This window comes from Eptatretus burgeri, chromosome 7 (genome assembly GCF_056783735.1).
Source record: "Eptatretus burgeri isolate ZD-2024b chromosome 7, Ebu_testis_v1, whole genome shotgun sequence".
Classification (NCBI taxonomy): Eukaryota; Metazoa; Chordata; class Myxini; order Myxiniformes; family Myxinidae; genus Eptatretus; species Eptatretus burgeri.
In genome coordinates, this window is record NC_140967.1 from 90,418,307 (window position 1) to 90,430,806 (window position 12,500).

Here is a 12,500-nt window from a genome sequence, read left to right on the forward strand (position 1 = left end):
CATCAGAGCGACCAGACCAATAGTAGGTGTAACCACCCACCATTATCTCGCCGCAATCTGGTCTCTGAATCTCAGAGAGAGCTGCAATCCCGATGTCCAAACGCTTGAGCTCAGATGATAACAGAGACAGGTGATCATCCTCTCTTAGGGATAGGACATTCCAGGCACCCACCCGAAGGGACCGCCTCAGGTTAACCCAAGGAGACCGCCGTCTGGTGGACGACACCTCAGCACCACTCCGACACACTCTCCCGCAATCTGACCCAGGGATGTTACCCCATGGTTTCCCTCCTATCATCAAAGATTGAGGGTCCCAAAGGCTTTGCCCCAATCCCGTTATCCGGTGAGCTGCCCTGCGAAGGGAAGCTGCACAGGAGGTACTCCCACGGAGTGGGTTTTCAGATTTTTTTGCGTTTTGCGGAATGAACGGTTTTACGGTGGCCGGAGTGCAAATCCTGCTGCCAACCTCCTAATAAGAAGTAACCCAACTGCAGGAGGACGTCCGCAGACACAGTTGGGCACTAGATATGGATGGCCGTTGCCTCACAAGGAGCTCCTCCTCCCTTTGACAGGTTTTGTTTTTAATCCTGCTGGGTGTCCATATCCAAACACCCTCCTCACCAGAAAACCTGGTGGGGGAGACGGTTTAGTCGCCGACAACCCGACCATGGAACAGGTTAGTACAGGTTTACATGGTACCTGGAGCAGGTCACAGATCGAACCTGACCTGACACAGATATATATATATACATATATATATATATATACATATATATATATATATATATATATATGAAATCCATTTTCTACCAGCCATACGATAAACAGGACCCAGAGCCAAACTCCAGTCCAGACATAAATACCACCCGGACGCGTCCGGAGATCATCGCCGCCTGGACGCGTCCGGAGACAGACAGAGAGAGGGAGGGGAGAGTGAGAGAGGAGATGCGGGAAGATGGTACTGCACTGTATTGGAAGGAGGTCGAGCAAGGATGGGAGAGAGAAAGATGGGGGAAAGGGGAGTTCGTGGAAAGAATATGTTATGCTTCATGAACAACGCACGCACGCACGCACGCACGCACGCACGCACGCACGCACGCACGCACGCACGCACGCACGCACGCACGCACGCACACACACACACACACACACACACACACACACACACACACACACACACACACACACACACACACACACACACACACACACACACACACACGCGCTTGGGCCAACATCAGCAATTTTTCGGGAATCGGCAGGTTGGAGTCAGTGTGGAGTCAGTGTTGGAGTCAGGCAGTACTTGCTGCATACAATCCAGAAACCTTGAATATCTTTCACCGAAAAACAACGTTGCATTTATGTAGGCGTTTCAGGGATATGTTATAAACAGCTGCGTGTGGACGGGTGGAAAAAAATTTGCTTCGCTAATTTTGAAACTACGTTAATACGGCAAATGGCTCAGAACGCGCTCATGGCGACGGAGCACGGACCGCTCGCTCATGGCGACGGAGCACGGACCGCTCGCTCATGGCGACGGAGCACGGACCGCTCGCTCAGGGCGACGGAGCACGGACCGCTCGCTCAGGGCGACGGAGCACGGACCGCTCGCTCAGGGCGACGGAGCACGGACCGCTCGCTCAGGGCGACGGAGCACGGACCGCTCGCTCAGGGCGACGGAGCACGGACCGCTCGCTCAGGGCGACGGAGCACGGACCGCTCGCTCAGGGCGACGGAGCACGGACCGCTCGCTCAGGGCGACGGAGCACGGACCGCTCGCTCAGGGCGACGGAGCACGGACCGCTCGCTCAGGGCGACGGAGCACGGACCGCTCGCTCAGGGCGACGGAGCACGGACCGCTCGCTCATGGCGACGGAGCACGGACCGCTCGCTCAGGGCGACGGAGCACGGACCGCTCGCTCAGGGCGACGGAGCACGGACCGCTCGCTCAGGGCGACGGAGCACGGACCGCTCGCTCAGGGCGACGGAGCACGGACCGCTCGCTCAGGGCGACGGAGCACGGACCGCTCGCTCAGGGCGACGGAGCACGGACCGCTCGCTCAGGGCGACGGAGCACGGACCGCTCGCTCAGGGCGACGGAGCACGGACCGCTCGCTCAGGGCGACGGAGCACGGACCGCTCGCTCAGGGCGACGGAGCACGGACCGCTCGCTCAGGGCGACGGAGCACGGACCGCTCGCTCAGGGCGACGGAGCACGGACCGCTCGCTCAGGGCGACGGAGCACGGACCGCTCGCTCAGGGCGACGGAGCACGGACCGCTCGCTCAGGGCGACGGAGCACGGACCGCTCGCTCAGGGCGACGGAGCACGGACCGCTCGCTCAGGGCGACGGAGCACGGACCGCTCGCTCAGGGCGACGGAGCACGGACCGCTCGCTCAGGGCGACGGAGCACGGACCGCTCGCTCAGGGCGACGGAGCACGGACCGCTCGCTCAGGGCGACGGAGCACGGACCGCTCGCTCAGGGCGACGGAGCACGGACCGCTCGCTCAGGGCGACGGAGCACGGACCGCTCGCTCAGGGCGACGGAGCACGGACCGCTCGCTCAGGGCGACGGAGCACGGACCGCTCGCTCAGGGCGACGGAGCACGGACCGCTCGCTCAGGGCGACGGAGCACGGACCGCTCGCTCAGGGCGACGGAGCACGGACCGCTCGCTCAGGGCGACGGAGCACGGACCGCTCGCTCAGGGCGACGGAGCACGGACCGCTCGCTCAGGGCGACGGAGCACGGACCGCTCGCTCAGGGCGACGGAGCACGGACCGCTCGCTCAGGGCGACGGAGCACGGACCGCTCGCTCAGGGCGACGGAGCACGGACCGCTCGCTCAGGGCGACGGAGCACGGACCGCTCGCTCAGGGCGACGGAGCACGGACCGCTCGCTCAGGGCGACGGAGCACGGACCGCTCGCTCAGGGCGACGGAGCACGGACCGCTCGCTCAGGGCGACGGAGCACGGACCGCTCGCTCAGGGCGACGGAGCACGGACCGCTCGCTCAGGGCGACGGAGCACGGACCGCTCGCTCAGGGCGACGGAGCACGGACCGCTCGCTCTGAATGATGTGGCACAGCAAAGGCGTCTGCAGCGAGTGAACGATTCGCTCAGAATTACGTTGCGGTATCAACAATGGACGCTCGGCAAGTGGCGTAAGCACTCATGCAAGCACTCCAATTAATTGGTTGGTAAGGAACGGTTGGCCAGGCTGTCACTGCATACCAAAAACATGAAGGTTCCCTTTACATTTTAAGCCCGGCTTCACCATGCACGCAGCAGTTTATAAAATAAAATGAATTAATGAAACAAAATGATGATCCACAAAAGAGTTGCAGCTTATTGCAGAACAACCCTGGAGATATCGCAAAGTTCAATTGCCCGTGAAATAAAACTTGCATAAAATGGGTCATTTTGCGTGCTCGTTTGTGCACACGTCATGTGGTACATTTTTTGCGGTCCGCACAAACGTGATAACTTCATTTTTTTAATGTCGGTTTTTTTTTTTTTTTACTAGATTTGATTTGATTCCCTATAGGTGGAGCACATCCCGAAACATTCGAAAATATCGACAGTTCTGGCATGGATCGGCAGTCCCTCTGGAGGAGAGGGTGGGAGGTCTTGCAGTGAATGCATTTATATAATTTCACTCAATATAAATTCACTCAATATAAATTCACTCAATATAATTCTCCAAACAGTTGAAAAAGATAAGTTTAATGCTTTGGAAATTACACATTTTCTCGTGTATATATGAAGGAGGGAACATAACCATGCTTGCTTAAAGTATATAGATATATCAGCTAAGTTATGACACTCGTTATTTCTTTAAATTATCAGATGTCACAACAGATTTTGACACTTATTTAGTCCGGACGATATCCGATCCTAAAAAGCAAAATAATATTTTGATGATATACTTTAATTAGGCCGTGAGAGAAGATCGTGGAAAATCGTCTCGTACAATGCATGAAATCACTCCAAGCTCATAATTTGAAAACTTATCGTACTTACAAAAGCGATGTATACAATGATTCATAGCAATGATTCAATATGAGTGAGGAAAGTGAAAAAATAAGGTTTATCGTAAAGAAATCATTGCAACCTGTTCCAAGTCAAGGCATGGTTGAGCAGGCCAAAAAACATGGCGGCTTCAGACCCTAGTGAGGTTACCCAGGAAAAGCCTCAAGACCCAGAGAGCGAGGTGGCCGAGGATTGCTTGATGAAGGACATAATTAAATAAGGCCGTTAATTATCTTCAAAAGGGGTGTTTTAATTAACCCAAGCATCCAATTTTCACTTTAGCACTTCCTTGGAATGTTCTTAGTTTGCATGCAAAGTTTCAGGCTGTTTGGTTTTATGGTTTTGGAGTCATGGAGGACACACACACACACACACACACCCTTTATTAGTATACACACACACACACACACACACACACACACACACACACACACACACACACACACACACACACACACACACACACACAAAAACACACTTGTGGGGTGTGATTATACATTGTCTAAGCATACGATCCATGCTTCCCCATTGTCTTGAGTCGCTCACCTGCATTTCATTTTTAATTTATTCACTTTCACTTTTTTCCCCAATTATTTATTTATTTTCATTTTTATATATTTTCATTTAGGATGCTTTCCAATGGTTCTGTGATTATTCATATCGTATCGGCTTCGATGTCCGTCGACACACAAAATTACTGTGCTTCCCCATTGTCTCAGGTCGCTCACCTCCATTTTTTTTTCATTTATTTATATTTTAATTTATGGATGTTGTCCGACGATTCTGTGATTTTTTTTTTTCTGTTGTATCAGCTTTGATGTCCATCGGCACACAAAAGTTCAGCTTTCTACGTGACCCGGAAGGTACCGATCTTTAATATCAGTGAATGAGTGATTGAATGGTTAGAAAGAGCTTCAGATGCAGTATTAGATATACAATCTGAATCGGATAAAAATTGATGATGACCTTGACCTTTTCATCTATTGACTTCAAAGTAGAGTATTCCAGCTTGTAACTAACTCTACTGGGTTGTGAGGATCAGAGTTAAAATGTGACCTGTAGGTGATTGACAGGCAGACAAACTTTAGTAAAACAAGAAAGATGTCATGCACAGCATGATACTGCACTTGTAAAATCCAAGTATACAAGAGTTTTCATTGAAACAGCAATTTGGTAATTTCGAAAATTTGACCTATAAAGTGTTTCATATGATCGGATGTTATGCATAACAAATTTGGTTGATACATTTTCTAATTGTGGTAAAATAGGTGTTTTACATGTTTAGGATGGCTTAGACCTTGATCTTTGATTAAGGTTGACCAAAGTTCACTCACATATACGAAACACATATACTTAAAGGGAGAAGGAGTTCCTTGTGAGCCAACGGCCATCCATATCTAGTGCCCAACTGTGTCTGCAGACGTCCTCCTGCAGTTGGGTTACTTTTTTATTATTTTAAAAAATTTTTTAGAGGTTGGTGGCAGGATTTGCACTCCAGCCACTCGAAAACCCTTCACTCGGCAAAACGCAAAAATGCAAAGAAATCTGAAAACCCACTGCGTGGGAGCAACTCCTGTACAGCTGCCACCCGCAGGGCAGCTCACCGGATGACGAGGTTGGGGCAAAGCCTTCAGGAACACAACTCTTTGATGATAGGAGGGAAACCACGGAGTAACATTCCCAGGTCGGATTGCGGTAGTGTGTGTCTGGGTGGAGGTTAGATGACATCCCCCAGGCAGCGTCTCCTTGGGTTAACCTGAGGCGGTCCCTTCCGGTGGGTGCCTGGAATGTCCTATCCCTAAGAGAGGATGATCACTTGTCTCTGTTATCATCTGAGCGCAAGCGTTTGGACATCAGTATTGCAATACTCTGATGTTCGGAGACTGGATAGCGGCGAGATAATGGTGGGTGGTTACACCTACTATTGGTCTGGTCGCTGTGATAGTTACCATGCCCAAGGAGTTGCTGTAGCTGTGTCCAATAAGCTGACTCTAATGATAATTGAGGTAACCAGTCAACGAGCATATTATGAGACCAAGGATTCGTCACTCCTCGGGTGTCTCGTTTCCCTGGTCTCTGTAGATGCTCTGACTGAGGTGAGTGATCTCACCGTGAAGGACGAATTCAATGCCATGCTCGAGTCTGTGCTTGATCAGTGCTCCAGGCGAGATACTCTTTGAATCTTGAGCGATTTCAATGCATCGACTGAAACTAATAGGGATGGTTATTAGACATGTGTTGGTCCCCAAGAGTCTGGAACTGTGAACCACAATAGCAATAAGTTCTTTGACTTTGCAAGAAGTCATGGACTGAGGGTGGCTGGTTCATGGTTTCAGCACCCACAGGCTCATGGCTGAACTTGGTATTCCAATGCTGGTGATGTGGCAAAGGAGATTGACCATGTGCTCATTTATGGTCACTGAAGGGTGATCCAAAACTGCAGGGTCGACCGGAGTGCTCAGTTCCTCAATACCGACCTCAGGCTTATGGTAGCAACTCTGAAGTTGCAGCTTAAATTAGGGAGATTGGTACCATCCCAGCCACGGCTGGATGTTGGCAATCTCAAGGATGAGAGGGTCGCTGAGGAGTTTGTGAACAGGCTGAGTGGGGATTTGGGGGGGAGGGCTGGGTGCCTTGGTGAATCCTGAAGAGTTGTGGAGTGCCTTCATGACCACCATCCTTGATGTTGCCTGTCGACGTCTTGGAACTCATCGTCGGACGAAGAAGAATTTTGTCTCTCAAGGGACACTGGATACCATTGACCAGAGTCGCAGGGCGAGGCTTAATGACAGAGCTGAACTGTTCAGGGAATTGAGGCATAAAACTAAATGTGCGCTGAGGGTGGACAAGAAGGCCGAGGTGCTTGGAATCTGTTAGGAGGGAGAGCATCACCTATGGTCAAGTGATTCTCGTCCTGCTTACAGGAGAATTCACGAATTGCATTCCTCCAAGCCCATCCTTCAGTGTACTGCAATTAAAGTGGAGGGTTGTGGGCTCTTGACAGAGGAGTCCAAAGTGAAGGCCCACTGGGCCGGTTACTTTGAGCGGCTGTACCAGGTTGATCCACCAGCTGTCGAGTTGGATGTCAGGGGTGTTACTATCCCTATTGCTGACCCTCCAATCAACTGTGATCCACCTTCGTTTATGGAAACACAGGCTGCGGTGAACCATTTGAAATGGGGTAAAGCTCCTGGGATTTGTGGCATCCATGTTGAACTTCTCAAGGCTGGTGGAAATGCTGTATTCATGTTTTTGCATGCAGTTCTGTGCTCTGCCTGGAACACAGGCATCATCGCAACTGACTGGAAGAGGAGCCTTGTTGTCTCTCTCTGGAAAGGGAAGGGTGATCGCCAGGACTGCAACAACGTCCAAAGGGTGATGCTGCTCTCAGTCCCAGGCATGGTCTTTGCTTGGATAATTCTTGAAAAAGTTCGCCGCCATCTACTTGAGCACCAGCACCAGGAGCAGTTAGGGTTTACACCAAAGAGATCAACGATTAACTGTATCCTTGCCCTTCGGGTCCTAACTAAACGCAGAGAGTTTCGGCAGGGGCTGCTTGCAGCCTAAGTTGAACACTGCAAAGCGTTCGATTCAGTGAATCAGGATGCCCTCTGGGGGATTCTTGATCTTCATGGGGTGCCACCAAAATGGGTCAATCTGATGTCTGAACTATACTCGAACTGAGAGTGCTGTAAGATGTGGTGATACCACTTTTTTTCCAGTTGTTACTGGAGTTTCTCAGGGGTGTGTCGAGGTACCCATACATTTCAGCGCTTGGATGGACTGGATTCTGGGGAAGATGTCGGAGAGATCAAGCTGCGGTGCATCATTTGGGAATGTCAAGATCTCTGACCTTGATTTCGCAGATGCAGTCATCTTTGCGGAGAGTTTGGATATCCTTTTGGGGGCCCTTGAGGTGCTGATTCAGGAGTCAGAGCCGCTGGGATTACGGGTTTCCTGGGTCAAAAGTAAGATCCAGGCTTTCAACGACATCTTGGGGGGGGGTGGGGGGCTTGTAAACTTCGTCGAGGCTCGAATAAGAGCGAACACACAACACACAGCAAGGGCGGCATGAGACAATAGGGGCGGAATTGGGAAGGACGAAACGGTGGGGAACAGAGACATTAGGAGATCTGTGGAAGGGAGAGGGATGGGGCGGGGAACACGGGGTATACAAGATGAACATTACAGGGACTTTCAGGAAGGAAAGCAGGGAATTTAAAGGAGGTGGGTTTGGGGTGGATAAATGGGGGTAGAAAAGATAGATGATTTGGATGGGGGATGATAAGAGGTGGTGGTGAACAGATGTTTTGAAGGCCTGGAGGGAAGAATGGGATTGAAGAGAGTCTTCTTCTTCTTCTTCTTCTTTCGGCTGCTCCCGTTCAGGGTCGCCACAGCGGATCATCCGTATGATCCGCATAGTGATTTGGCACATGTTTTACGCCGGATGCCCTTCCTGACGCAACCCTGGTCGCCTCTTACGACACAGGGATATGGTACACCTATTTTAACCGGGGTATACACCGGCCCAGTATACTGGTACTCACTTCGCCGACCTCAGAAGGATGACAGGCTGAGTCAACCCCCTGGTGTATTAATTCAGTGGCCCAACGGGGCTTGAACTCAGGACCTTTTGGATCCCAAGCCGCTGTCCTAACCACTGCGCCAACACCAGGCTTCTTCAATGGGATTGAAGAGAGTGAGGGAGTTTATTCCAAAGGCGGGGAAAAAGAGGAATGAAAGAGTGAAGGTGAGCAGTGATTCGTGATTTTGGTAGTTTTTCCAGAAGGGGGTTGTTGGGGCGGACCTTGAGCGCCTTGCGGAAATATGGTGGGGACAAATCGCAGACAGAGCAGGGGGTGCGAGACCGGAGAGGTGATGGTGGAAGACATGAAAAACCACTGACCTGCCTGTGGTGAGAGAGCCAAAGGCCCAAAGACTTAGCCTCATCGTGGGAGATGCTGCAATCTTGTCTGAAGTTGTTTGTGGTGAGGATGTCGAGGTTATGGAGAGATGTACTTACCTTGGCAGTGATATTCCTATATCTGCTGGCTGTGAGCCAGAGGTCAGTAGACCTCTGGGTCAGGCCTGGGGAGTCATGGATTCACTGGATCGTTGGGTATAATGCTTCTCGGTACCTGTGTAGGACGACGAAAGTCCGACTTCAGGTCCTTGGTGCTTCCAGTCATGCTCTATGGATGTGAGTCTTGGACTTTGACCAGGGATCGAAGACAGAGATTTAATTCCTTTGGTATCAGGTCTCTTTGGAGAATCCTTGGTTATCGCTGGTTGGACTTTATATCCAGCGATCGGTTGCTGAGTGAAACTCAAATGAGATTTGTTACCTGCATAGTCCGTGAGCCTCAGCTGCGGCTGTATGGACTTGTGGCTCATTTTCTGATGCTGATCCAGCTCAGCAGATTCTCTCAGCGAGGGAGCCTCGTGAGTGTAGGAGACCAATGGGCCGACCACGTGCCTTGTGGTTGCATCAGATTGATCGGCATCTCAAGGAGATGGAGACCAGGATGGGCCAGGCTCTGACTGGGGGATGGCCAGACGGTGGCCACTGGAGTACTGGCAGAAAGTGGATGCAGTGATGCGCTGCTCTGGTGCATGCTCCCATACCTGACCTGACCTGACCTGAGTGCAAACTGGGTGTAATGCTCATGAGAGATGAAACAGAGACAAAATTAACGTGAAAAGGTTTTCATTTTTTATCCCCACACCTTAAAAAGTTTTTTTAAGGGGGGGATATTGGAATCGGCTCTCAGTCCGCCCAGTACGCTATCTCCTCCTAAACAGTTGTACAGAAATTCACCAAACCTGGTAGTTATGATCATCACATGGCAAGGTGTGAGGGCAGTATCATTTTTGGCGCTGGCGTGGAATCAAAAGGCCGAACAACCAAAACAAGCTAAAATGAGCTAAGATCCTCGTCCTCTTAATTATGACGTCATTGTGATGTATCAGGTTTGCGATAAACTATCTGTGCTAATGCCCGGCTTGATTCCCGCAAAGAAAATTCAAACAGCTTGCCTAGTTTCGGAGATAATGGTATAGGCGATTTCCATTCGCGGCGATATTATGACGTCAACTTTTTTCGAGGAAGAATTTCCAAAATCAGAGATGGTTACTGCCTGCACGTGGGCTTTCTGCATATACGTGGCAAGTTTCACGAAGATCCGATGAAAACTCTGGGTTGTGAAACAAAAAATGACAAAAAAAAATAAGAACGACGTCATAAAAATTGATATGACGCCATAGTGATGTATCATATGTGCGGTAATTCATCTCTGCTAATGCCCTGTTCGATTCCCGCAAACAGAATTCAAAAAGCTTGCCTAGTTTGTGTACATGGAGAGACACATACGAACAGAGCGACACCACACACATTTCACCCCAAAGTTCACGCCCCAGTGGGTGGGGACTTTGGGTTACAGCAGTCAAAATAGAAGTTTTTTAAAACTCAAATATTAATATTGGGTCATTCCTGGTGGAACTTTTTGCCATCTGTGCTTTCGGGGAGAAGCATGGGGATTTGCGATGGTGCTCCATCGACTTTTTACTCGAGTTAAAATTACAATTAAACAACCGTGACAGGTGATGCCAGCTCACACCTGAAGGAAGACGACATTAAATGTTTTCTCCAGACAATGAACAAATTCAAGTCGTAAGTAAGAAACTCAATTTCACAATGTGGAATATACCTTACAGCCTCAATCACCAAAAGAAGAATATGACGATTTCCACCTACATTTCCCTGAGAATACCTTTAAAACGACCTTTAAATGAAACAACAGTGGTGGTTCAATCCCACCCCTCCTTCCACGCCTTCAAAAGCAGGCAGTGCACCAAAATATCATGCCACCCTCCATCACTACCAACATTCTGTTTATCCCCCATGAACCCGACATAACCCAACCCTCTTACTTGCAGGTAGCTGAGTTTCCTCCCCTCCTCTTTTCTTGTTTGTTCGTTCCCTTGCTTGTTGCGTCCAACTGTTGCCCCACTGCCCCACTGTCAGGACGATGCCTTTTTGCCCTTTGTCACCTCGCTCTTCCATGAGCCTAGATTTTGTAAAAACAAAAAAAATAAAAATAAAAAGCTCAGCGTCATGACAGCGAAAGATATAATTCTCAAATTAATGAAATACAGAAAATGACAACGACTGCAACTAACAAGACAAATGTCCGTTTTAAAATCCTAGACATTCTTCCACTGGTACACGAAAGGTAACGACCAATGAGACAGATGAAGATGGTTGAAAAGACAAACTAAAAATGAGGGAGGCACACGACTCAGAAAAAATAACTAATTTTCATGTTTCTAGATGAAAATAAGTTTTTATTTCTATTTTTAACGAGAATCTATGAGTTGTGAAAATTTTTTAAAAAGCGTTGTTGAATTTGATAATCTCAAAGAAATAACATTTAGAATGCTCCAATTAAGTGGAACAAACAAAAGCACACAACCACACACACACACACACACACACACACACACACACACACACACACACACCCACACACACACACACACACACACACACACACACACACACACACACACACACACACACACAAACGCAGAGCGACACACACACAAAACGCAAGCGCAGAGCGACACACACACAAAACGCAAACGCAGAGCGACACACACACAAAACGCAAACGCAGAGCGACACACACACACACACACAAAACGCAAACGCAGAGCGACACACACACACACACAAAACACAAACGCAGAGCGACACACACACACAAAACGCAAACGCAGAGCGACACACACACACAAAACGCAAACGCAGAGCGACACACACACACAAAACGCAAACGCAGAGCGACACACACACACAAAACGCAAACGCAGAGCGACACACACACACAAAACGCAAACGCAGAGCGACACACACACAAAACGCAAACGCAGAGCGACACACACACACAAAACGCAAACGCAGAGCGACACACACACACAAAACGCAAACGCAGAGCGACACACACACACACAAAACGCAAACGCAGAGCGACACACACACACAAAACGCAAACGCAGAGCGACACACACACAAAACGCAAACGCAGAGCGACACACACACAAAACGCAAACGCAGAGCGACACACACACAAAACGCAAACGCAGAGCGACACACACACAAAACGCAAACGCAGAGCGACACACACACAAAACGCAAACGCAGAGCGACACACACACAAAACGCAAACGCAGAGCGACACACACACAAAACGCAAACGCAGAGCGACACACACACACACACAAAACGCAAACGCAGAGCGACACACACATAAACGTAGAGTAACACACACACAAACGCAGAATAACACACACACACACACACACACACACACACAAACGCAGAGTGACGCGCGCAAAACAAAAGGCAGAGCGACACAAAACGCAGAGCAACACAGACACAAACAGAGCGACACACACACACACACACAC

At 49.8% G+C, this 12,500-nt stretch overlaps 1 protein-coding gene and 1 long non-coding RNA gene across 13 annotated transcripts in view; one reads left to right on the forward strand and one right to left on the reverse strand.

Moving 5' to 3' along the window:
- LOC147023770 (uncharacterized) overlaps positions 1 to 4,896 on the forward strand; it is a 94,790-nt gene extending 89,894 nt beyond the window's left edge. For both annotated transcript variants that reach the window (XR_015060366.1, XR_015060365.1), the window contains exon 3: positions 4,844 to 4,896. This is a non-coding gene — a long non-coding RNA (uncharacterized LOC147023770). The remainder of the gene's footprint in view (positions 1 to 4,843) is intronic.
- PMEPA1 (prostate transmembrane protein, androgen induced 1) overlaps positions 1 to 12,500 on the reverse strand; it is a 282,083-nt gene that overhangs the window by 76,118 nt on the left and 193,465 nt on the right. The window contains exon 1 of one of the 11 annotated variants that reach the window (XM_085889555.1): positions 10,962 to 11,098. The exons of the other annotated variants lie outside the window; for them this stretch is intronic. Coding sequence (XP_085745681.1) covers positions 10,962 to 11,094 — 133 coding nt within the window. The 5' untranslated portion in view covers positions 11,095 to 11,098. Of the gene's footprint in view, positions 1 to 10,961; positions 11,099 to 12,500 lie in introns of those variants that run through there. 11 annotated transcript variants of the gene reach the window in all.